Here is a 22,670-nt window from a genome sequence, read left to right as displayed (position 1 = left end):
TGATACCCCTCCCCAACCCTTTCTAATGGGCATGTCAATACAAAATCAGTTCCAACAACGGTGAATATGGGAGCTATATTTTTATTCAATAATAATGATAATAATAGCTTTGTAAGTGTACTGTCCAATAGAATACCACACAAACACAGTTGCAAATGTTCATATAATATTAAAATGAATGTCAAACATAATTGCTCATACTTTAAGTCCTGTAGTTCTTAAAATGGTTTTTGAGGTCCCACGACTTATACTCTGATGCGATTTATATACCAAAAAAAAAAAATCATACGTAAATAGAACACATTTGTCATATCGATTATCATTAAAGTGGAACTTTTTCCACACATTTTATTTATTTTTGAATATTTATCAGGTTTTCTGAATTTGTAATGGTTTTCTGATGCATTAAATGTGCCTAAAACATTTGCACACTATTGTATATCGTAATTATCAATGACGAGTATAGCACTGAGAGGCTTGGTTGTTCCTGAGGCTTGTTTCTATTGCCCTCTCATGGCCTGACTGCCAGTGGGGTTCTCAAACATGGTCCTCATTCACACCTCTCGAGGTAAATGGTTTGTAATTGTCCAGATATGGGTCTCTATCCAGCACAAGATCAAATAGCATTAACCTTATTGACAAAAATATTTAACAAACAAACAAACAAAACACTGTCTTGCTGTTATAAAGAGCAAACACCTGCTTCCTCTTGTTACTGTCAATACAGCATCTTACAGGTGTTTGTGATTCAGGTAATTCTTATTGCAGAAGCACAGTTGAGAAAAAAACAAAACAAATAAAACTGCACTCAAAATGATCTGAAACTCCTCCACTTGCATGTCCGATGCTGATGTGATCACTGGGCACAAACGTGTACAGTAGTGTGACTAATATCATGAGGAATGTTGCTGAATTCTGCAGAATGCACCTGCTTAGCTGCACTGAAGAGTCTGACTCAGCACTTTATGGAGTGATGGAGCACCACATTCCATGAAACAAGGGATCCTCTGTGACCTAGAGCAAGAGAAAGCGAGAGAGACAGTGACAGAGAGAGAGAGAATGCGCATCATTGTGAACACCTGCCTGAGTTGCATATCAGTCCTGTTGTTGTGCTGCCCTCCATACAGGACTTATACTAGTCCAGGACCAGGAAGCGAGGTGGTAACATCTCTGCAGACCCCTCACACCCTGGACACAAACTGTTAAAACTCTTCCCTTCTGGTCGAAATTACAGAACTCTGTACATCAAAACAACCAGACACAGGAACAGTTTCTTTCCACAGGCCGTCACACTGATGAACAACTTAACCTGCCATAAAAGTCACTAATTCATACCTCATATACAACCTCAATCTGGTTATCTGTTTTGCACGTTTTTATGGTGAATTATTTCGTGTTTATTTATACATGTTTGTACAGAGATAGTACAGTTCAAACCAGAGTTCAATTCCTTGTATTCTTTGAAGATACTTGTTGAATAACGGCTATTTTGATTTTGATTACCCTTAGTGTTTCACCTCTGCCACAGTTTTAACTCAAGTCAAGTCTGGGAGCGTGTGCTGCTGTCACGCTTTGCTGCATCCATGACTCCATGGAACCGACTTGACTGAGTGGGTCTTAGCCATCTGTTGGTGGGAAGGTATGTATGCGTGGGTGACTGACTGCCAGTTTCTCTTACTGTGACCGAAGACCAACTCTCCCTGCACACACTCCTCAGCTGCTCCTTTGGCCCAGTGGCCAGCCCGCGCTCGAGTTAGACTGTGTTTTAAAAGGTGCGAAACACATGCACAACAGTCCATTGCGAGTTGCAGCAGCGTCCTCAGCATTATAACATTCTGCCTGTGGCTGTCAAAATAATGCGTTAATTTACATTAATTCATTAAAGCACCTATAACATTAATTTTTTTTAATCTCACACTTTGTTTCTTTTTGTTGTTTTGATGTTGCTGAATTAGTCTGTAAATAAGGAATGTTTTTTAGAGCAATAAGTGGTTTAGATGTAAGAACAAAGGAGACGGAAGCAACTGCAATAATTATCGAGGCATCTCACTTCTCAGCACCGTTGGGAAGGTCTTCTGCCATGTTGCGTGTCTACAGACATTGGTCTCGTGTGTTTAAACAGAGTTCCAGTGCAGCTTTGGAGCTGGGAGGTCTACCGTGGACATGATCTTTTCGATATACTAGCTGCAGCAGAAGTGTCAAGAGCAGCAAATGCCACACTACATCGTCTTCATCGACCTGACCAAGGCTTTTGACTTGGTCAGTCGAAGCGGAATCTTCAAGCTCCTGCAGAAGATAGGCTACCCCCCAAAACTCCTTGCAGTGGTCTCTTCGTTCCATGAGAACATGCACAGTACAGTTTTCTTCAATGGCGCAACTTCACAGGCCTTCCCAGTTAGCAGTGGGGTGAAAAAGGGCTGTGTCCTTGCATCAGTGCTCTTCAGACTCTACTTCTGCATGCTCCTCCTGTACGCCTTGAAGAATTGCGGCGAGGAAGTGTACATTCACGCCAGGACCGATGGCAAGCTCTTCAACATTGCCCGACTTTGTGCCAAGACCAAGGTTATAGAGGTACTCATTTGTGAGATGCTCTTTGCTGACGATGCATCCTCGACATCACACTCTGAAGACGGTCTGCAGCAGCTTGTTAGTTGCCTCTCTCACGCCTGCATGGAGTTTGGACTGACCAACAGTCTGAAGAAGACAAACATCATGGTGCAGGACACATTTGCTCCCCCTAACATTGACATTGATGGGTACAGCCTGGAAGTCATGGAGCACTTCACATACCTTGGGTCAACCATCTTTAACTCACTCTCCATTGATGCAGAGATGAACAGCAGGATTACGAAGGCAGTAGCAGTTATGGCAAGACTAAGCCACAGTCTGGAACAACTTCAGCTTCACTGAGAAGATAAAACTGCGCGTCTACCAGACCTGTGTGCTCAGGACGGTAGCAAGGCATGGACCACCTACGCTAGACCTGAGAAAAAGCTTACCAGCTACCATCTGAGGTGCCTTAGACAAATTCTGCACATCGGATGGCAGGACAAGGTGCCCAACACAGAGGTCTTGGAATGCGTCAACATGAGCAGCGTGTTCACTATTCTTGGCGAAAGGCGTCTTCGTTGGCTTGGCCGCATCAGGAGAATGGATCCGGGCTGCATTCCTAAAGGACTACTGTACGGTGAGCTGGCAGAGGGCACTCATTTTTGAAGTGGTTATGCCGCTCTTTTATTTGTGTTATGTTCATGACATCATTACCAAAAGCCTGGTGAAGCTTACAAATGGTTTCTACTTGGGTATCACCAAGCGTTTGCCAAAATTTGATGCAATACCTTTGCTCAAGTTGTTCCGTCATGTTATAGCAAACAAGAATCCGACGGGTGCTCAGTACACGTCCACTCTAAAGGCCCTGTCGCACCTTGACGATTTAGCCAGCGTATGCCGACCATATTAAAAAAAAAAACACTGGCGTATGATACGTTATGGTTAAGTTTTGTGTAGGTTAAGAGCACGTTGAAACACGCTGAAGCACGCTGATATTCATTGTAATACGCTAAGCATCTTGAGACATTTTGGGCATGCTGAAAAATTTCAGGGCATGCCAGCGTATGACACATACGTCCCATACTTGTGGGACATACGTTGTGGGTAAGTTATGCGATTGTTGACATGTGTTTCTTGTAATTTAGTCAGAAGTCTAAATATGTCCATTAATGCTGTTCATTAATTGGCTGAAACCTGCAGTCCTCATTCGAACAGACTTTCATTTATATGGAGTAAATATAAAGTCTTACTTGTTAGTTTTAGTCTGATTCATCATCACAGTCTGACACATATCCACATAAAGCGTCCTGCTTTTGGATGTCTGAAATTAATTTAATTCCTTGTCGTGTATCAAGTCCCTCAGTATTTTTCTGCTCCAGGTGCGTTTCTCAGAGGATACCGGTGACACGCTCTGATGGGTTCCTGCCGTGTGACTGATCAGACAGCAGGAACCGATCACACCAGTTTTTGAAAAGTTGAGTCACAGCCCTTCATTCATTCACGGCAGAGTTCACCACAGCCATCAGTCGACTCATCAGCATTCTTCTCACGATGAAAATGATCCACCAAGATCAAAATAAAATAATGTTAAATTACTCTTGTTTTTGATTTGCACCCCACAGTGCAGTACCAACCTGAACCATTCAATGGAAATGGGGCTGTCAGCCTGTGTAGGCTGTGGGTCAGCCTACACAGGCTAATTTGTCAAGGTGTGACGGGGCCTTTTGTGTACAAAGTGATAAATGTTTTAGCATAACAATTTTTTTTTGTTTTTTGGTCTACATTCCAAAAAAAAAAAAAAAATCCTTATTGGAAGTACTCAAACCTGAAAGAGTTCAATTACTTTTAAACTTACTGTATCACATACTATCAAATGCTAAATTAATTTTAGAAAATTTATTTTGCTGGTGCACTAATATTGGGGAAAAAGAGCACATTTAATCAAGTAAAACATCCTCATGAATGAGACTCTTGCGCAGTATCTTGATCAACAAATTAAAAGTACATATGTGTTGCCTATGAGCACAGTTTGGTCTGGATGTGGGTAGAGATCCAGATTTGTCATGCTCTTGAAGGAGGTGCCCTGGATTCTATTGTTACAAAGACACTCATTATAGTAGTTGATAATCCAGTTTAACAGGTAAGAAAGATTTTTATGAATGTAGCTCTGTTTACTCTGAAAACCTCTTACCTCTGATGACTTCATGGATATGATCAGTTGGTGGTGGATGCTTGTTTTTGTCCTTTTAAACTGTTTTCTCTCTTTCATTGGGACGGCAAACTGAACTTGAGTTCAGTTGTTAATTCTGCTGCAGGTTTTGGAGGGTGGTGTTTGCATGGAGTCTGACTGAATTCTAATGACCGTTTGAGGAGGGACGCAGTGCTGACAAAGCAGTCATTGTAGAGGTGTAGAAACTGGGAGAGAGACATTAGTGAGAGGAGAGAGAGGGGCTGAGAGAAGCATGACACAACACTGGGGGACAAAGCTCTGCTCTTTCATAACGCATCTACTGTCGCAACTTCACGTTTGTCTCCTCCCGTGTCTGTCCGTGTTTATCCGTGCAGGCGGACTCCAAATCCAGAACACTGACACAGTCAAGGTCATCCCACACCTCCTCATTGATGAGAAAACCTGTCATACTGCTGAGTCATGTTTTTGGAATAAAAACCCATGAAACCAAACATTCAAGAGGAGAAGTTCCTATTTATAAAGCAGAGCCACGTGACAACATTTTGAAATGTAACGCAATGCTAAAATACCCTCGGCCGTATGAGTATTGTGTTCTTTATAATTTGCAGTTGTTGAATTGGTATCACAGTGCAAAGCATGTATACATACACACACTCATATAATTATACATTAATTATTAAGATCCTATTATCCTACTTAAAATTTGTACATGTTCAATAAAGCCCCTCTATCAATCACTTAATCAGTCATAAGGTTTTGAGAACAGCAGAACTTAGCTTTGAGTTAGCAGAAGTTAGCATGTACGCGGACATCCACGAAATGTCACTCCAGAGGTGTTACCAAATTACAAAAACAGCGTTTTCAGTTTTAAAAGTGTTTATTTCTCACTAGCTTTTGAGTAATATATGACAGAGGATATATTTACACACAAACAAAAACGGTTAGCAGCTACCCTGTGACGTCACCACGCTAATGTCCGTGAAATGTCTTGTAAATCACTTCAGAGGTTATTAGGTTCCAAAAAAATAGCATTAAAGACGTGTTTATTTCTCACTAGCTTTTACAGAATATATGAGAAACATGTTACACAAACACAAAAATGAAGCGATTTACATTGCCCAACAACCGACCTGAATTAGGTCAGACACCTATCTCTCTCTCCTAGCCTGCGATTGGTTGGTGGCCGAGACACTGACGTCAGCATTGGTCAGCCTCGCTTTGGTGAAGTTTGGGGGTGTGGCGCGAGCACTGCTTTCCTATTGGTCATTTGCAAAAGGGATTCCCCGACCTCATTTTTAAAACTTTCCTCAACAGAAACGAACACACCTGCAGCCCTACTTTCACGACGAAACTGCATGATCTTTTGAAGTAATGCGCAGCAAACAGTCCGTCAGCCTCAACTATCGCTTCATATTCATTTTCGCATGTCACGTGACCAGCGCCAGGTCAAGCAGATGTCAGGTCAATAGGAGTGGAAGCTCCTACTCCTAAATAGCGGCCAGTATCCGGCCCAGTTCAGGCCAGTTGTCAGGCTAGGTTTTACGGAAACCAGTTACTGATGTCACGGTGCCGGTCTACTCTGTCTGTCACCCCGCCACTCAAAAACAGAACAGAATGAGACTTTTTAACGTTCTTAAAATAGGTCAAAGTTACCCATCTTTGAACTTGTCCAAGGTCTGCGTACCAAGAATGCTTCCTGTGAATTTTAAGACTCTGGCAGTAATATGTTGAGCACAGACAGTTGGACAGACACAAAGTCTTTGCAATAACTGATGACCATATTTGTGTTTGTGTACAGAATGAGACGTAAAACCATAATTAAATGGATAGAATGCATGCCTGGGGATGTTGCCGGAACTTTTGGTTGCTGCTGCAACTTGATCCACTGCTTTGAAATGCTTCAAACGCTTTAAAACAGGCATTTTATGAACATTGTACAGTACGCATGAAAGGAAGACATCACATTCTGTGCTTTCACCATCTGAGGACTGGCCCCTGTTGGACAGTTCAGGAATATGCATCCATGTCAAGTCTGGTAGTTCAAAGTAAGAACCGTATGCAGTTAGATGTTGTCATCGTCTGATGTGGGTGTTGTATTGTGGGACATTTGCCTGTGTGCTTCGAATCCACATGGTGGCGGAGTCAGTTTGCCAGGATCTCCATGGATACGCTGCTGTTCACCAGCTAAAGAGAAACCCTTCTCCTGCTCAGCCTGGTTGTGCCTTTTCACAAGCTTTCCTCCAGCTTTGGTCTGGATTTCAAACCTTAGATTTCTTTTTTTTCTGTCTTTCTTTTCATCTGCGTTTCTGTATTTTCCTTGTGTATGCCTTTTCACAGTTTGTAATTGGCACCATTGGTGCGATCTCTTTGAAAAGGTTAAAATAATAATCTTAAACTGCAGTATACAGAAGAGGAATGGAGCCTACACTTTAACCTGCCACCCATGTAATTTCCACACTGAGTCGTGATTTTGGGCCCTGTGGTCCACTCAGTGTTGAGGAGAATACAACATAATGTAAGCATCATTCCTAGTTTCCACCTGACACAGTTATGGTTTACATGGCTAGCACAAGCATTCTTTCATGGTCTAGTTAATCTGTTTTTTTTTCCATCCCTTTTCTAAACTTGCTTATACCAGTTATGTGTTATTGGGTGGAGTCGGTGGGGGCTTGGTGTTGCTAGGGCTTATCCAGCAGTCTTTGAGCAAGAGGTGGCTGTCTTTGGAATTGGGAGGAAGTTGGCACACCTGGAGAGAACCCACGCAAATGTGACAGAACATGCAAACTCCACACACAAAGGACCAGGTCAGAAGTGAACCTGGGACCTTGAAGTTGAGACAATAGTGCTAACCATTAAGACACTGTGTGGTGCCCTGAATCCTAATCTGAGCTCAGATTAGGATTCGGCACCCCAAATGACCCTAAATCAGTTTTCAAACTTCATGCCAGAATTTTTTATTTATCTATCTATTTATTTATTGACCAGTATTATTAACAGAATTTACTTTCTGTAGACATATTATAAATTTACGTGTATTTCTATGGTATATCAGAAAATTATGGATAATTTTATTGCTGGAAAAGTTTTTTTTTTTTTTGGGGGGGGGTCCATGGAAATGTAGAGCACATAGCTCAGTGGATAAAATAGTTTGACTTCCGATATGTAAACCTGGGCTCAATTCCCGATCACTCTACTTCTTTGTGTTCTTGGACAAGACATTTCATCTTAATTGTTTCAATCCACCCAGCTGTAAATGGCTACTAGCCTTGGCTGAGGAAGTAACCTGCAATGGACTGGTGTTTCACACTCTTATCCACTTCACACTGCAGAATCCGAGGATAAACACCGACCCGAAGGGCATCAGGGCCTAAATAGGACTTACTTCTTCTTCCATGACAAGTATAGTGACTTTGCTACGTAAGATTTTACACTTGACATGACGTAGGAAGTACATGTGCAAGTTCAAAGTTCGTGCTTCCTTCCACGGTAACTGGGAATTCAAAATTTCTGACATAACTAGAAAGATATATATTTTTTAATAATGGTGTGACATGTTGGTCTCCCTACTGACTGATTTTGGCAAACTGAGAAAAAACATTGCAATTCTAACCACTGTTAGTACAGACAGATAACGCAATAGACCTATATGAGAGTGTTCCTACTGGTATTTAGCCAATTTTTCAGACTACTTTAATGTGAAATCATAATTCTTCCCAACAGAATCTCTCGTGGCCTATGCTTATTTAGCTGTCTAACTTTTTTTGTGACTAAACAATATCATTGAATGTGTCACTGTTGGAATTCAGATGGAAAGATCAAAAATAAATTGTAAGTTGTATATACATAACACTAGGACCATGCATAGTTTTAAAGAGTGTCTAGTTTTTTTAAAGCATGTCTACATTACTTGAGACGTATGGTGGTATAATTAAAAAAAAATGTGCTTTTGTGTGTGGAGATTTCAATACTTGGTGCATTTGCTTGCTTGATTGTCTTAATACTCTTCAGATGCATCTTGCAACAGAAAGACCATTTTTTTGTTATAATTTAGTTTTTTATGTATTAATTTTTTTAAGAAGGGCTAGAACTCTATTTACACCATTCCTACCCATTTCAGACATGATATATATATGAAAGTCGTTTATTTGCAGTGTTACTGATTATTCTTGTTTTGTCATCTTTTTAATGTGTCTGAATAAAGAAAGAAAAATAAAGAAAGATGACTTTTCCATGTCACAAAATGGGTCAAGTCAGATATCAGATCAACTCTGAAGGATTAGTGTGCGTCATGTGACGAACATGTGATGAACATTTTGTTTAAAACATAGTGTATTAGAAAGAAACATGGATAGAAGATGGTTATTTCCCATGAGTCACAACAACTGTTCTACTGCTGCAGGTGACAGAAGACTTTGATCGTCAGGACTTCAACAGAATGTGCTGGACGCTTTGCTCCAGGAAGAATCTGGAGCAAAGTCAGCTGCTCATCTCTAACGATGATGCCTTCAAGGTCTGGTGCATCTTCAACTTCCTGTCTGAGGATCGATACCCACTGGTCATTGTCACTGAGGAGGTGAGAGCCGTTCACATGTCCACTGCCGATATCATGCTTGAGTCTGTAATAGATGGCAGACAACTTGTCCTTTTGAAGAAATTGTTTTTTTTTTCGTAAACTGGGATCCCTTAAAGAGTTATAACAAGGTGTTTTACTTTTGTGCTTCTGCATTTCTGAGGTGTTGCTCATTTAACTAGGAAAAAAACAGATAAATACAAGTGCTGGGATGAAAATGCAGGCAGTTTGGATAAACTTTCAGTCAGAAAAGCAGCTGAATAATAGGGGCAGGTAAATGGACAGAGCAGGTAGATCAGTGGATAAGGAACTGGCTTCCCATTAAGTAGACCTGGGTTCGAATCCCCCTCATGCTAACATTCTGTGTCCTTGGACGAGACACTTAATGTGCCTTGTCTCACTCTAACATTAGCATTAAAAGTGGGAACTGCCATGGCTGGGGAAACGTAATGTGAGGCATCATTGTAAAGCATTTAGAAATCCTTCTTCTGATATGTATACTACAGGATCTGCACTGACAGGATACTTATTCCATATTGGTTTCACAACAAATAAACAAGAATATATTGAGATCTACACAGCTTGGCTACTTTTGTTGCTTTTTCTTCTACCAGTCACATTGAAAACCACTTTTTGTAATTGCAAATATGCTGCTGTCTACTGTCAGGGTTTTTTTCCTGCATAGAGGAATGTGATGCAAAAATATTTTCATGAGGTTTGCATGGTCAGGCACAAATAACTCATAGTTTACCTCGTTCAGCCGCCACAATCGGACATTTATTTGATCAGCTTATGCAGTGGCAGAATGTTTATGAGATTCTACTGCAATCTGATGAAGGTAGCAGGATTTATCAGTGCAGCACAAAAAGTCAGAACACTGGGAACAAAGTGTTTTACTGAAATGTATTTGTCAGTTCACCCGGTAAGTTTTTCTCAGTGAAACAGTACATGTTCTTGTGTATCACAGAGCGTCACATGGTACAGTTTAGTGGTCTCCCTCCATTAAAAAACAACAAAAAAACAGCAAATATAACAAGGAATCACATTTTGCCCGTAGCCCGTAACATCATCAGATGTGAAATCCGGGGGTGGTGGTGTTAAAGCTCTCACTGGGTTAGCCATAGCCCCCCGAAGAAAATGTCTTATTTATTACTTTCATTTAAATTAATCCCATGTTTTTAAGGTGGTGATCACACTGAAACTGAACTTTATCTATGTGATCTTTTTCTTTGTCATTTTCAAAAAGTGTTCCATTCAAGAAATATCTCCATTCTTACAGATCCTGTGAAACTGCTTGAAAATGCTGTAATACATATGCTAGTTCTGTATATGGTGCTGTAAGGCTTCCACCAAAAAAATGGAAAAGAACATGTGGCGCTAAGCAGTGAAGCAACAGAAGCTAGAACTTTCCAAAGTGGCATACAGAGAAAATATAGTGTTTTAATCTGACCTGTTGAGTGGATTCATCATCACAGCCTGACGAAAACTCTAATCCAGATGTTTTAGAAGATGATGTCTGGAAATGTGTTAATTGCTTATCGTGAAAAATACTTGTGAATAAATTAAGGGTTTTTAAAGAAGACCCTCTGTGTCTGTCTGTTCTGGGTGCGTTTCTCAGCTTGAGCTGGAGGACACTGGTGCTTTGTCCCACCAACAAGAAGAAAAAATAGCTTATTTTAAATTGCACAGTTAAATTACACTGTTAACAACACCAACAACATGATGTCTTTCATGATGAGCCTTTTTATTCAGGAAAGTAACATGTATCTACAGAACATAATGCCAGGGTTACAACACCGAAAAACCCCAACAAAACAGAGGAAAATAAAGAAACAACTGCAAACACGAGTGATGTAAAAACCATACAGCTAAAACTCAGTGGTTCACCTGAAATTTGTCAAAAAATATAGCTTTTTATTGTTTTTTTTATATTATTATTAAGATCTTTCATTGTAGTGCTGTTCTGTAAAAGATCTTGACAGAATTGTTCAACATTTGGTTTGGAGGCTGTCCATCTCAATTTGTGAATATGAAATGTTCCCAGGAGCAGTAGAAGCTGGATGAAGTAAATGACATCCTTATTAGTTATATAGTTCTCCACAGGAAGAAGCAAATCTGGTGTTTTCAGATTTATGTGATTAGATACATATTTCACATTCTACCTACCAGGTTAGTCCCATTGAGATCGAGATCTCTTTTACAAGGGAGACCTGGACAGTTATAAAGTTTCCAATCCATCTAACCTGCATGTCTTTGGATGTGGGAGGAAACCAGAGCACCCGGAGGACACCCACGCAAACATGGAGAGAACATGCAAACTCAAACATGCAAATTCCACACAGAAAGGCCACAGGTGGGAATCGATCCTTCCTGCTGTGAGACAACAGTGCTAACCACTATTCCACCATGCTGCCCATACTTGACCTTTGACCTAATTTTTCACACGCGTGAACTTGATGTTCAATGACGTTATGCCTTCAAACATGACGCCGTTGTACTGTAATGAGTGTAGTTGGTTTAAAGTTGCTGAAATGGGTCAGTTTTTGTTGCCCAAATATCCACAAATGGAATTGGAAAGAAGTAAATTCTGCATCACCTAAAGAACTATCTAAGGAACAGCAGTGGTGACGGACAAACCAGTGATCTGGCACACCTGACAGTTAACCCTCAGATAACATGGGCCCTGGACAGTGACCAAATCATTGATGTGTTTGCTGTCACCAAACACCAAGTCATCAAGCACTTTTCATATTTTTTTTTTTATTTTCATGTTCCTGTGACTTACTCTGGTGCAACTTGTATACAGTAAAATCATGCATTTGTATTTAATAATAATGATTATTATAATAATCATTATTATTATAGGACTTTCCCAGAAATCAAAACTCCAATGATAAAAGTATAAATGGCAACAATAAAAAGCACAGTACAATAGCCAATAAGAGTGCAACAATGTATAAAAACCAAAATTAATCCTCTGAGGCTGAGAAGTATTTTCTTGATTTTTCCTCCATACTTTCAGTAATTCCTCTTTAAAGGCACTTTTTTATTTTTTGTATATCAAAATGCTCATAACAATGTCAACTTTCAGAATATGTGTCACATATTCTGAAATTTAGGTGCTAGAAATGCTTTACAAGTCATTTAGTCACAAAAGTAGTGTAGTTCAGTGTATCATAATGTCTCAAATGAATATATGTAATTTCACATATTTAGTGTATATTACCAAATTTGAGTGATTTAGATCAAATTAAAGAAAATAGAGTGCATACTGCATATCAAGCTTCATCCATTCCTTCCATTTACACTACTTTACAGTTTTTAAGAGCTGTCCATGTTCAATATTCATTTCGATCACTTGCTTTAATTTTTATACCATGAATAAGTAATACTATATACTAATACTACTACTATACTAATATAATTTGATCATTTTGAAATAGTAAGACTAATGAACAGTCACTTTTGTTAAACACAGAAACAGACAGATGCTCTGATAAATCAGTTGTTGCGCCGTGCTGCGCACATATAGCCTGAACATTCATGTAACAGTCATTTGAAACTTCCTCTGTCAAAGATAAATAAAATAAGTTTTATTTTAACAGTTTTAACATTATTTCACTCACCAACTAAGCTGTGTGCTGTCTTTCTTGTAAATCCCTAGATATCGCTGGTAAAACCTCAACGTATCAGGGTGAGTCCTTAGCTGTGCTGTACATCCGTTTGGGGGAAAGTATTCCACGGTGTGTTTTTTCCACTTCTGATTCCTTTTGTGAAAGTCTAAATAATACTTAGTGTTTTCCATTAGCTGAAAAGGTTCTTCCTATTTTTGTTGTGATTAGAAGCATTTCTTCCAGTGTTCCATCAGTAAAAAAACAAACAAAAAACAACTTTCTGCAGCAAAGTCTCAAACACTGACTGCTGTCAGTCTACTGAAAGGAGAAGAAGCCTCATGTGAAATTCTTCAGCCTCTAGGATTGGCTGTGAGGGACATATCATCTAGTGGGAAGGTCCATTTTAAAGCTGATATTTTGTAGTTTCATGAAGTAGCCGAATGAAATGTCTGCGACATTTTATTGCTGATCTAATAATAGGAAAATGTGTCCATCAACCTCAGAGGGTTAAAGAGCTGATAATACAGAAAAAAGGTGCGACTTATATTCCACTGTGACTTAGGCCCCGTTAAAAAAAAAATTTGTCTATCATCCCCACCTGCATGCCGAAATCAGCCCGCATCAATTTTGATCTTTTTATTTTGGTGAATTTCACTGACGGCGTTACAGCTGGTGCTAAGAATAGGCATGTCCGCTGGGTGGCGAGTATGCTTAGGCCGAAGACTACCGAAGTTTACCGAGCCGGGCCTGAAACTTGCGGCTTGTTGTCATTGACAACCACACATCAGTTGCTCCGTCTCACTCGCACCTGCATATTTATCCCGCTACTCGCTTGCAGTACATTGACTGTATTCAACATGGGAACAAGATTTATTTTAAAAATAGCTGCTCTTTTCATGTCCTCACTTGGTATGCATGTGCTGTATGGCATTTTTCAGGTTTGAAATTATGTTGTTTGTACCTGTTTCTAAGAACAAAATCTGTGTGCCCTCTTACCTTTTTTTATGTCAAGGATGATAAACTAATGTATTTTTTTTCATGGGGCCTCCTCTGCAAGAGGCATTTTTTGACAGGTGCAACTTGTACTCCGGTGCGACTTATACTCCATAAAATATGGTACTTAAATTAACTGCCGTAGGCGTTATCTATTGAGCAGGCCCCCAGTCCTGTGGTGGGCTATCACCTCAGCCTCATTTTGAGCCTGGAAAAACCCTGGTCATGCTTGAGTTAATTGATACACCTGCTGCTACAACTGCTGCTGCTACCACTTCCCCTTTCATCTCCTCAGTGGGGACACTCATCACCATCAACACTGAACCAAAGTTCCCATCAATTTTCAACAAGCTCAATACTTCCACTACAAACACACACACACTTCTGTTGGTTGAGTCCAGAAAGTCACTGAAAGCCTGAATCTTAGTCTTGATTAAGAATAATTGCAAACCCAGACTCCTACTCAGCTTCTGTAGTGCCACAGTCCAGATCCCAATCCAGATTCCACAAAGATCACAGTAGCTACGTTTACATGCCGTTAATATTTGGGATAAGGTCAATATTCCAGTTTCTGAATCATTAGGAATAACTCGTTTACATGCTTAAGCAGACAGAGTTACTCCTGTATACATGGTCATTGGTATGTTTCTGTGTAGGCTCTCAGTTGTCCAGGTGGTTTCCATAGTCAAGGAGGTATTCTTTGTGAAACGTTTGAAACCCAGCCTTAACCGGGGAGGGGGTCTGAGACACGCTTTATCCCCTGTTTACAGTGGGGTACTCAGGTCAAAGCCGTTTCAGTCTTTTGTTCATGGTAATGAGTCATTCACGTCATCAGCAGAGTCGTCAAGGGAGCCATCAGGAGAGGGACAGCTGCCCTGTCATTAGGAGGGTGCTAAATAGAGCACAATAGGTGCTAATTAGATCTATTGTTTAGTCACCAGCCTATAGCAGTCTGCCTCTCAGTAGGAGGGGTCTGGTTAGGTTTAAAACTCCAGCTTTTGTGACCTCTTGATTATTCTTCTCTACAAGAGTCAAGACAGAAGTCAGACCACCAGAGCAAGAATTTTAGCTGAGCAAGCTTCTGCGATTTGAAGCAAAACGTCCTCGCGTCAAGCAACCCAGTCCAGTCGAAGATTCAAGCTTCTCTACTATGGTCACTGGTATCATTTGGAATATCCCCATCTAAACAGCGACGCACGTCTTCCACCAGTGCTTGATTTAGTCTGGCGTCCGTGCAAATCCTGCTTCACGTAACGTTTCGGCCACCTTCTTGTAAATGTCGCTATCTCTGTACTTTCTACCATCAATAAAAGACATTATATTCATGTCTTTCACAATACTAATGAAGTACAGTGGTTGCTTGTTTATTGCAGGAGTTACGTTCTAAAAATAACCTGCAATAGGTGAAATTCATGAAGTAGTCAGTGTTAGTTTTTACAATTATTATAGATGTTTTAATGCTGTAAAACCCCTCACTACACACTTTATGCACTTTTCTCAAACAGCCATTAACATTAACATTTTCTCACTTTTCTCTCCTGTGTAAACACTCTTTTTTTCTTCTGGGCGAGAAGATTATAAACAGACACATGCAGAACACAATGCGTGTGCTCTCCCTTCGCTCACTGCCTCCGGGGGTACGGATGCTTGACCCGCAAAGAATCCAAGTCATGGCCACGGAGCTCTGCGGCTGTAGTATACTGAGACCCTGCGGCGCTGTTGATTTTTCCACAAGAAATCTATCCTTGCGGGCTGCCGGAGCGCTCCACATCAAAACAGCGAGCATAGTCTCTGGCCCTGTTGCCAGAGTTGGTGCAGCTCCACACAGCAGCGAGGGGGGCGGTGTGAGTGGCCCGCTGCGGCGTTTACTGAGCCCGCAGACTCAGTAAGCGCATCGGAGGCAGTGAGAGCAATCATGGTAATGCCGACCGGTGCCGCGACCGGCCTGCCTCATAAGGACACAGAACACAATGTGCTGTTTACCTCTGCTTCTGTGGTGTCCGGTGGGTTGCGTGCGCCGCATACAAGTAGTTGCCGTACTCAAAAGACCAAGATTCCTTGCGGATAGGACATGCGCAGAACACAAAATAATGTTCCTTTCTATGGGGATATCCCGATGCGTGTTTATATGACCTGATATTTGGGTTAGAAAAGGAGTAACCCAGGGGTAATTTTCAGGTTTTTAAGAACCGGAATATGAGCATATTCAGGTTTTTGCGGGTGTTTACATGGCCGTGCGCAGCCGGGTTATTGCTAATATTCCGGTTATGAAAGGGTTATGAAAGGGTTGTTGGCTGCATGTAAATGTAGTCAGTGACTTCTGTAAAGTCAACGTCACTGAACCTTTCTTCATCAACAAAGGCACCAGAATTGCTGGACTCCACAACCCTGCAGGAGACGCAGTCCATGCAAGTGTTTAACACAGTAGGAGCCAATCTGCAATCACAGTACCTGCCAAAGAGGATGTCCAGCAACTTATCGGGGATCCCACAAATTCTTAGGAGGTCCCACCGCATAGTCCGTTCATCCAAATCAGACACTTTGTTTTGAACAGGTGAAGTTTATTTCTGTCATGGTTACAGACTGAAGAAGGCAGGACACAAATGCAGGACTCAAACACAGGAAGGATTGTTCAAAAGGCTTTAGTCATTGTCCAGGCTGGTACACGGTATAACAGGCAGCACAAATTAACAGTATCCAAAACATAAGACCAGTAGCGAGGTCAGTAGATAGGTGAGAGGTCGGTACATGGCATGACAAAAACGAGGGATAAGGACACTGGGACATGAGAGCTAGAAACACAGGCAGAGAGCACAAACGATCAGGCAGAGAAGTAATCTAATCTAATCAGAAGTAATCTAACATAATCAGATGCAGGTGAGGGAGAATGAGCTGGAAGAATGTGTGACCAAGCAAGAGGGAACCAGACACATCTACACCAAGACCCAGTGAGAGATGAGAGTGCCAACAAAAAACACCAACTAAAACTGCACAGACAAAAACCTCATGCAACAGTAACTACAAAATAAAGCACACCCCCAACCCCACATCATGACAATTTCACCGTCAAAATATTTTGTTAACCAGAATTGGCAGATGCAGGCTTGGAGTCTTGAGAACAGTCCATGTGCATGTAGAGCATATAATTGAAAAGGCATATGAACTCTTCACATAACTATCTCATGATTGTGGTCAGAGTTCTTGCTAGAACCATTTTAGTGCTGGGTAAATTATGTGATTGCAGTGCAGAGCTGAAGCTGTAGGGTCTTATACCACTAAAATATTATTGGCAAGCCCCATTTTAACTGATTTTAGGTGGTTTTAGATGTATTGAAAGCAAGAGTAATAAATAAAAAATTATATTTGTTATATTTGTAAGATTAAAATATCTTTTTTGCATGTTTCTGTCAAAGTCTAAGTTAATAAATTAAATAACATTGAAAAAGTTAAAAACACACTGCTGGGATTGGCTCCAGCCCCCCCGCGACTTTTTATTGGACTAAGTGGTTGAAGATGAGTATGTGTGTGTGTGTGTGTGAGGTTAAAAACACATTAATATATGATGGACATAGGATTTACTCTCATCTTCAAAGTGACACACAGTAGCTTTAATCCAGTGAAGCAGGCAGTTTTCTGTCATTCTGGCAGTTTTGTTTTTGTTTTTTCCTCAACATTTTTGAGTGGGATTGCATTACTTTTTCTTTTTAAACAATGCAACACCTAATTGGCTTGTTTGAACAAGAGCTGAACCTGGACTGATTTGTCAAACCTGCTCTGGTAAATGAAAAACTTCCTGAATAATTTTTACATTTTCCTTTTTAACTGACGCTTTGCCCCTCCTCCTATCCACCCCTCCTCCTCTCTCATCCTCTCCCTCTTCTCCTCCGCTCTCTCGTTCTCACACCATCTGCTGTTTTTTTTCAAACTTGGAGCTTTTTGGAAACACAAAGCCTTTCAGCTGTAAAATAAACTGTAAATTTCTGAATATATCATCAGATATGGACACAGAAAGACCTCTGGATTATTTAATTTAGGATTTTGATGGCGAGTATTTTTTTTCTTCAGTTCAGAGCATAGCAGAGACGCTGCTTTCAGCTGCTGCCGTTCTCAGCGCTGCCGCCACAGAACGCGCTGATGCTAATCTCTTCTGTTTGCGATTTGATACGAAGAAAATGAGAAATATACGAGGTCTCTGAGAAAAGTATCCGACCTTGTTTTTTTCAAAAACCATATGGATTTGAATCACGTGTGATTGCATCAGACAAGCTTGAACCTTTGTGCGCATGTGTGAGTTTTTTCACGCCTGTCGGTTGCGTCATTCGCCTGTGAGCAGGCTTTGTGTGAGCAGTGGTCCACCCCTCTCATCGTTTTTTTATTGCGAATAAATGTCTGAACAATTTGGAGCTTTGCTGCATCAATTTTTTTCCAGAAACTGTGAGAGACCTCCAGGTGGACACCGTTCGGAAAATGAATATGGCTTTCAGGGACGATTTTATGGGGATTAAACAGATTAGGGAGTGTTACTGCCACTTTAAGGACAGCCCACAACTGCTGAGATCGCGGCGCGCTCCCAGCGCCGATCAACATGCTCAGACCCCGCTGAAACAACCAGATCATTTCCAATGTGAAGGCTTTGTTGATCCGGGAGCTCGTCTGACTTTCACAAAAAGGCAGGAGACGTGGACATCAGCACTTTTTCGGCACATTCCACTGTTACAGGAGTTTTTTTTCATGGAAAAAGAAGCGGATGAATGCGCCACCATGCCGCTCATGGGGCGGGACAAAACCACCTCTGTGTTGGTCTCACAGGACGGCTTTGAGATGGCTTTCAGACGGATTCCGGTTGCTTTCCAGTCGTGTGATTATCCGATTGTGATTGTGCATGAGCTGGACATGCCCCAACATGTCCTGCGAGGCTTCATCACAACATTGCTTTGTGCCATGCGGCTCCACCGCGACGCGCGGAACTCCTCCGCACGTCTTAATGTGCCGAAAAAGTGCTGATGTCCACGTCTTTTCACAATTCCTGTGCTAGTCAGATGACATACCGCATCAAGACAGTGTCCAGTTTAGAAATGAACGGCACATTCCACTGTTACAGGAGTTTTTGTCATGGAAAGAGGAGCGTGGTGGAGCCGCATGGTGCAAAGCAATGCCATTTTTTTCAAAAACTATATGGATTTCATTCATATGTTTTTACGTCAGACATGCTTGAACCCTCGTGCGCATGCGTGAGTTTTTTCACACCTGTCGGTGACGTCATTCGCCTGTGAGCACTCCTTGTGGGAGGAGTCGTCCAGCCCCTCGTCGGAATTCCTTTGTCTGAGAAGTTGCTGAGAGACTGGCGCTTTGTTTGATCCAAATTTTTTCTAAACCTGTGAGACACATCGAAATGGACACAGTTCGAAAAATTAAGCTGGTTTTCGGTGAAAATTTTAATGGCTGATGAGAGATTTTGAGGTGATACTGTCACTTTAAGGACTTCCCACGGAGCGAGACGTCGTGCAGCACTCTCAGGCGCCGTCGTCAGCCTGTTTCAAGCTGAAAACCTCCACATTTCAGGCTCTATTGATCCAGGACGTCGTGAGAGAACAGAGACGTTTCAGAAGAAGTTGGTTTCAGCGTTTTATCCGGATATTCCACTGTTAAAGGGATTTTTTTAATGAAAGACGGCGGGCGGATTGCAGTGTCGGCTCGCAGCTGCCGCGACGCTCCGCCACAGGAAAAACACCTCTGTTGGAAGCCTTAAGGACAAGTTGGAACATGTCCCAGCTGTTAAACAATTCTCATATACTCACTCCACTGAAAGCTATCAAAAGCCGCCTGGATTTACAAATGGTATCAACACGGAGGTGTTTTTCCTGTGCCGCCGCACCGCGCCGGCTGCGTCCCGACGCGCGGATCCGTCCGCACGTCTTTCATTAAAAAAATCTCCTTTAACAGTGGAATATCCGGATAAATGCTGAAACCGACTTCTTCTGATAGTGTCGTCAGTTCCCAAACGCTTATTGAGTGTTGTTAGAAGGAAAGGTGATGTAACACCGTGGTAAACATACCACTGTCCCAGCTTTTTAAAAATGTGTTGCATGCATTCATTTTAAAATGAGCAAATATTTGCACAAAAACAATAAAGTCTATCAGTTTGAACATTAAATATTGTTCAATTGAATATAATTTGAAGAGGATTTGCAAATCATTGTATTCTGTTTTTATTTACATTTTATATAACATCCCAACTTCATTGGAATTGGGGTTGTATTAACATATACTTATTTTTTTTTTTAAGTTTAGTTAATGTATTCAGTACTTTTTAATCTAAATTATAGAACTTAAAATCTATTCCTTTATATTATGTGTCAATTTATTGCCACAATTTTTTAAGTAACCATTGGACACATTTTGTATAGTGTCTAGAGACAAATGGTGACGTTAAACTCCTCTAGGCAGAATCCTCATTTTGTGTTGCAAGTGTTTCTGCTGTGGTGTGGAGCTTTGCAATGCCTGTTGGGTGTTCTATGTAAATTTACAACAGACATGATGTTAAATAAAATGGTTGCAAGTGCTGCAGCTTGCATTTGCATTGTGTTCTTTGTTTTGCAAGCTTTTTTCTCCTATTTGTAAGATGCTTTTTTGAAGAAATTACCCGTTGTTTAATTGATGCATGTGTTTATGCATTTGTCTTTATTACATTTGTGACTGTCGTTTTTAAGATAGAAGTGTTGTGGCCTCCCTCAGTCGCTATAGTCTACAGACAAATGTGACTGACATCTGTATTGATACATTATACATGTGCATTGTGATCATGTGTACTTGTTCCAGAAATATCTTTGTGTTCCCTCCCTGCAGGAGGTGCCACATTTTGTAGTTTTTTCTGGTTTATGTCCCCAAACATTTTGCATGATCCTCTGTGTTAGAATCAAAGCAGTTGAAGCATCCTCATGTTTGAATTTGTTTTGCCTCAGGAACATGCACTTTACTGTATTGACAGAGCTTCATAGATGCTGCCAACGGTCGGTTTAAAAGGTGTCTTTGTAAAGAGCAGAGTAGGAAGTTACAATCTTCCTGTTCTTTTACAAATGCTGGAAGATTTATTGTTTGGTAAAACAAATGTCAGTGCTGAGTCACAGGAAGCCTGTTTACAAAAGAAATAGGACTTTATATGGTGCAACTGCACTATTAAAAATGAGGGGAACAGGGAAATACAAACTAACTGCAATTATGTTTCATTACATTGCATCCAGAAAGTATTCACAGCGCTTCACTTTTTCCACATTTATGTTCCAGCCTTATTCCAAAATGGACTAAATGGACTCTCCCCTCAAAATTCTACTCACAACACCCCATAATGACAATATCTAAAGTTTTTTGTTTTTGCAAATTTATTCTAAATAAATAAATAAAAACTAAGGAATCACATGTACATAAGTATTCACAGCCTTTGAGCGATACTCTGTTGATGCACCTTTGGCAGCAATTACTCCCTCAAGTCTTCTTGAATATGATGCCACAAGCTTGGTGCACCTGTCTTTGAGCGTTTTCGCCCATTCCTCTTTGCAGAACATCTCAAGCTCCATCAGGTTGGATGGAGAGCGTCGGTGCACAGCCATTTTTAGATCTCTCCAGAGATGTTCAGTTGAATTGAGGTCTGGACTCTGGCTGGGCCACTCAAGGACACTCACAGAGTTGTCCTGAAGCCACTTCATTGATATATTGGGTGTGTGCACTTAGGGCCTTTGTGCTGTTGAAAAATGAACCGTCACCTTAGGTCAAGAGCACTCTGGAGCAGGTTTTCATCCAGGATGTTTCTGTACATTGCTGCATTCATTCATTCATTCATTCATTCATTTCCAAGTCACTGACTATGTCTTGGGCTTTATTTGCATCAGTCATTAAGTAATACAAACAGTATGGTGCTCTACGGTAAATCTTTGTGAAGTAGACAGTTCTAAAAAAAAAAAAGGAAAGAAAAATTGAGTGACCATGTAAAAAGGAGAATAGTGAGGGAAGCCATCAAGACACACACAACAACTCTGAAAGAGTTACGTTCCTCTCTGGCTGCAATAGGAGATTGTGGGAATAGGGCAAGTTTTGTATTTGCATCACCTTGCTCCACTCCGTCATCATGTTGGAGTGGAGCAAAGAAGGATTTTTATGAAAAAAGTAGACTTTCAAGTCTACTTGAAAGACACTTTGCCAGGATATACATGGGAGACTCAAGCGTGAATCTGAGCTGTCCCCTTTTGTAAAAGTTCTTCTCTATTGCACTACATCGTGAACGTGTGAGTGGTGTTGCAACAGGCCAAATTCATCTTATACACAACCTCTCCAGTCACATACACAGAAGCCTATGATTCCTTCAGAATAGTCATGTGTGTCTTGTTGCCTTCCCTCACAATTCTCCTTTTTGCATGGTCACTCAGTTTTTGAGAACTGTCTACTCCACACACATTTACCATAGTGTACCATGCAGTTTGAATTTTTAATTTAAATGACTGATGTAAATGAAGTTTGAGAAATATTCAGTATCTTGGAAATGTACATGTATCCATCTCCTGACTCATCTAAATAGTAAGTTCCTTCGGCTGCTCCCTTGTTTGCACTCGGGGTCGCCACAGCAAATCCAAGGTGGCTCTGCATGTTGAATTGGCACAGGTTTTACGCCGGATGCTCTTCCTGACTCAACTCCACATTACATGGAGAAATGTGGCAGGGGTGGGATTTGAACCCAGAACCTTCTGCACTGAAACCAAGC

General features: G+C 41.0%; 1 protein-coding gene across 1 annotated transcript in view; it reads left to right on the top strand.

Moving 5' to 3' along the window:
* swap70b (switching B cell complex subunit SWAP70b) overlaps positions 1-22,670 on the top strand; it is a 101,675-nt gene that overhangs the window by 22,103 nt on the left and 56,902 nt on the right. The window contains exon 3 of the mRNA XM_034175852.1: positions 9,141-9,314. Within this exon, the coding sequence (XP_034031743.1) occupies positions 9,141-9,314 (174 nt within the window). The remainder of the gene's footprint in view (positions 1-9,140; positions 9,315-22,670) is intronic.

The sequence above is a fragment of the Thalassophryne amazonica genome, chromosome 8, assembly GCF_902500255.1.
Source record: "Thalassophryne amazonica chromosome 8, fThaAma1.1, whole genome shotgun sequence".
Taxonomy (NCBI): Eukaryota; Metazoa; Chordata; class Actinopteri; order Batrachoidiformes; family Batrachoididae; genus Thalassophryne; species Thalassophryne amazonica.
This window is presented reverse-complemented; position numbering and strand designations above follow the sequence as displayed.